Source organism: Wasmannia auropunctata, unplaced genomic scaffold (assembly GCF_000956235.1).
Source record: "Wasmannia auropunctata unplaced genomic scaffold, wasmannia.A_1.0 LD309665.1, whole genome shotgun sequence".
NCBI classification, from domain to species: Eukaryota; Metazoa; Arthropoda; class Insecta; order Hymenoptera; family Formicidae; genus Wasmannia; species Wasmannia auropunctata.
In genome coordinates, this window is record NW_012053225.1 from 86 (window position 1) to 2,535 (window position 2,450).

The following is a 2,450-nucleotide window of genomic DNA, read 5'->3' on the forward strand; positions in this document are numbered from 1 at the left end:
TTATACCGGACCGAATGTGTAGATCTCGTGCTTGCATATCGCGCGCGACATTGAGATCAGCGTTGAAATTGGCAAACTATAACTTTACAAGCGTTATAAAACAACTCAGTATTGTGGATTATATGTAATTGTTTTCTGATATTGCTTGTTTCAAACAATGATTGCGCAGAATGAGAGATCGCATGCTCAATTCAATTTAAAAGCAATTCGGAAAAGTAATGAACGCGAATGAATAAAGAAATGAAAAACGTATATAATAAAATATAATATGTTATCATAAGTTATAATTTGTTTCCTTTATTCATCAGTAACATTATTTTAGGATTTGTACAAAACATGCATTCGTAGATATTACATCTAAAATAAGGTACAATTTTCAGTACTCAAATTTATTGCTACGACGTTTGTTATTCTACGTTTTTGTTCTGTGAATGTCAACGATCATTGCTTTCATGTTTTGTTAACAATTAAAAAGATTGGTAAATACAAGATCTAAATCTAGTAATGTACGAGTGATAAAATATTTTCGCAGCACGCAGCATATGTATTCTCTTTAAAAACGTTAATCATACGTAAGTATCAAAAATACAGCACGGCCTCTATTATACAAAAATTTAGATTTCTTACAATCTTGTTTCTCTTTGTTGTCTCCTAAAATGAAAAGAAAACGATTTATTGGAGGATTATATTTTTAAGAGAAAGAGAGAAAAGAATTACTCACTTTCATTCTTCATCTTATCAATGGCAGTAGCTTTTCTGAATTCGCTGTCAAAATTAAGGCAACCTACTAAGAGTACTGTGGGGAATACTCTTTTGAATATTGTTGATTCTTCATAAAATTGGGGAAACGTATTAGTTTTACGATATGGGTTTGCAAAGATAAATCCTATGGAATGTTTCCTTAAGTTCACTTCGTCCTTAAATAAATTTAATCTCGCTTCCATTTGCTCCTCTGTATTGCTTTCCCATCCCAAACTCATGGACCATGTCTGTATAGGACCAGTAATTAGAACGGCAACACATTGATCACTTTTGTATAAATTAAACCATTTCGTTTTTCTTTTGCACAAGTCAGTATGTGCATAATGTGTGATAATGTCTCTCATCACACCAACCCATACTACTTTATATTCTTCACTGAGTATATGCAAAAAAGAAACAAATAATGTGTTATTGAGCATTAGAAGTTGCAGTACAACAGTTAGACATACCTAAATATTAAACTCGGATATGTATTATATTATTGTTTTAATTAAATATGTAACGTATATTATACCTTTTCTTTATAGCTGAGGCCCACCGTTGTGCTGTTTTACGACCCTCCGGAGTACAAAATAACATAAAACATGTCTCGTGATTCGAAGTAGATGTTTTATTGTTAACAACTGTGCTAATTATCTCCTTATATTCGGCTGTTTCCGATATGAAACAATTTTCTGGCAGTTTGAACAATTTTACTCTCACGTTCGGGATTTGTGGCAAAAACGTACATACCATTTGTGCAGGTTTATTATATTCTTTATCCATAATAATACCATCATTATACAGTATTATAATTTCACAATGTTTAGGTAGCAAATTCTCCATGTGTTCTTGAAAAGAAAGAAGAATGATTTTAATAATTTTATATTATTCTATGACTTATAGTTAGATGAAGAAAAGAATAAAGGATCTAATATTAAAATATTCAAAAAATATAGTTTGCCATAAATTAGCATAAAATATTTACATACTTGCTGCTATTAATAGGAGCTTTTATTCATCTGATACTAATTTATAGCATAGAGAATATGAAAAAACATAAGATATATACCGCCTGAAACGTAGAATCTGAAGGGAAGGTGAGGAACAAAATAGAAACCTACTGATGGTTTAATTCTTATGTTTTCAATGTTCCATGACAAATCAGAGGATCTCAAGTTCAATTCTATAAAGTAACAAGGACCTCTTGTTTTTTTCTCATTATTCGCAATTTCTAACCAGAATCTGAAAAAAATTATATACACAAATTTATGTTGCTTACAATGTCACGTACTTTTCATTCGCAAAGAACGATGTTAAATATATTATCACTAGTTAATAGTTAAATATATTATCACCAGTTAATAGTTTTATCATAAGTAAATTTTTAAAGACATGATATGAAATATATGCCACAAGAGATTATTTGTAAATTAAATCTTATTCATATCCATACATATAAAAACAGAAAACTGTAACCATAGCATTTTGCTTGTAATAAATAAGTATTTAGAACTAAATCAAACATGGATCACTAATATAATGGATCGATACGTACTTGCAAACCCTCGCAGCGCTCGCCAGACTCTCGGCATCTAAATGTTGAAGTATATTTCTCAAAAGATAATCGTTTCGAAAAACTTCCCAAACCGATGTTCTTTCATTATTTTGCATTGTACCATTATCGTTTTTGGACACGCTAGATTTTT

The 2,450-nt window shown here is 30.3% G+C and overlaps 1 protein-coding gene across 1 annotated transcript; it reads right to left on the reverse strand.

The window, feature by feature from the left end:
* Window positions 1-271: 271 nt before the first annotated feature.
* On the reverse strand, window positions 272-2,443 carry LOC105461080. The gene is made up of 5 exons (XM_011707567.1): window positions 2,300-2,443; window positions 1,814-1,986; window positions 1,277-1,592; window positions 722-1,137; window positions 272-651 (listed from the first exon to the last, which is right to left on the reverse strand). The coding sequence occupies exons 1-5, from the start codon at window positions 2,413-2,415 to the stop codon at window positions 563-565; spliced, it is 1,110 nt and encodes a 369-aa protein (XP_011705869.1). The 5' UTR covers window positions 2,416-2,443; the 3' UTR covers window positions 272-562.
* Between the last annotated feature and the right edge of the window lie 7 nt (window positions 2,444-2,450).

Bases quoted from the DNA above. Each gene is read 5' to 3' on its own strand.
- LOC105461080 (XM_011707567.1), bottom strand. From the start codon at position 2,415: ATGCAAAATAATGAAAGAACATCGGTTTGGGAAGTTTTTCGAAACGAT. The intron at 1,593-1,813 runs GTATATATCTTA...TTTCTTTTCAAG, and splicing joins CAGATTCTACGTTTCAGGCG to AACACATGGAGAATTTGCTA. The intron at 1,138-1,276 runs GTATAATATACG...GCATATACTCAG, and splicing joins GCCTCAGCTATAAAGAAAAG to TGAAGAATATAAAGTAGTAT.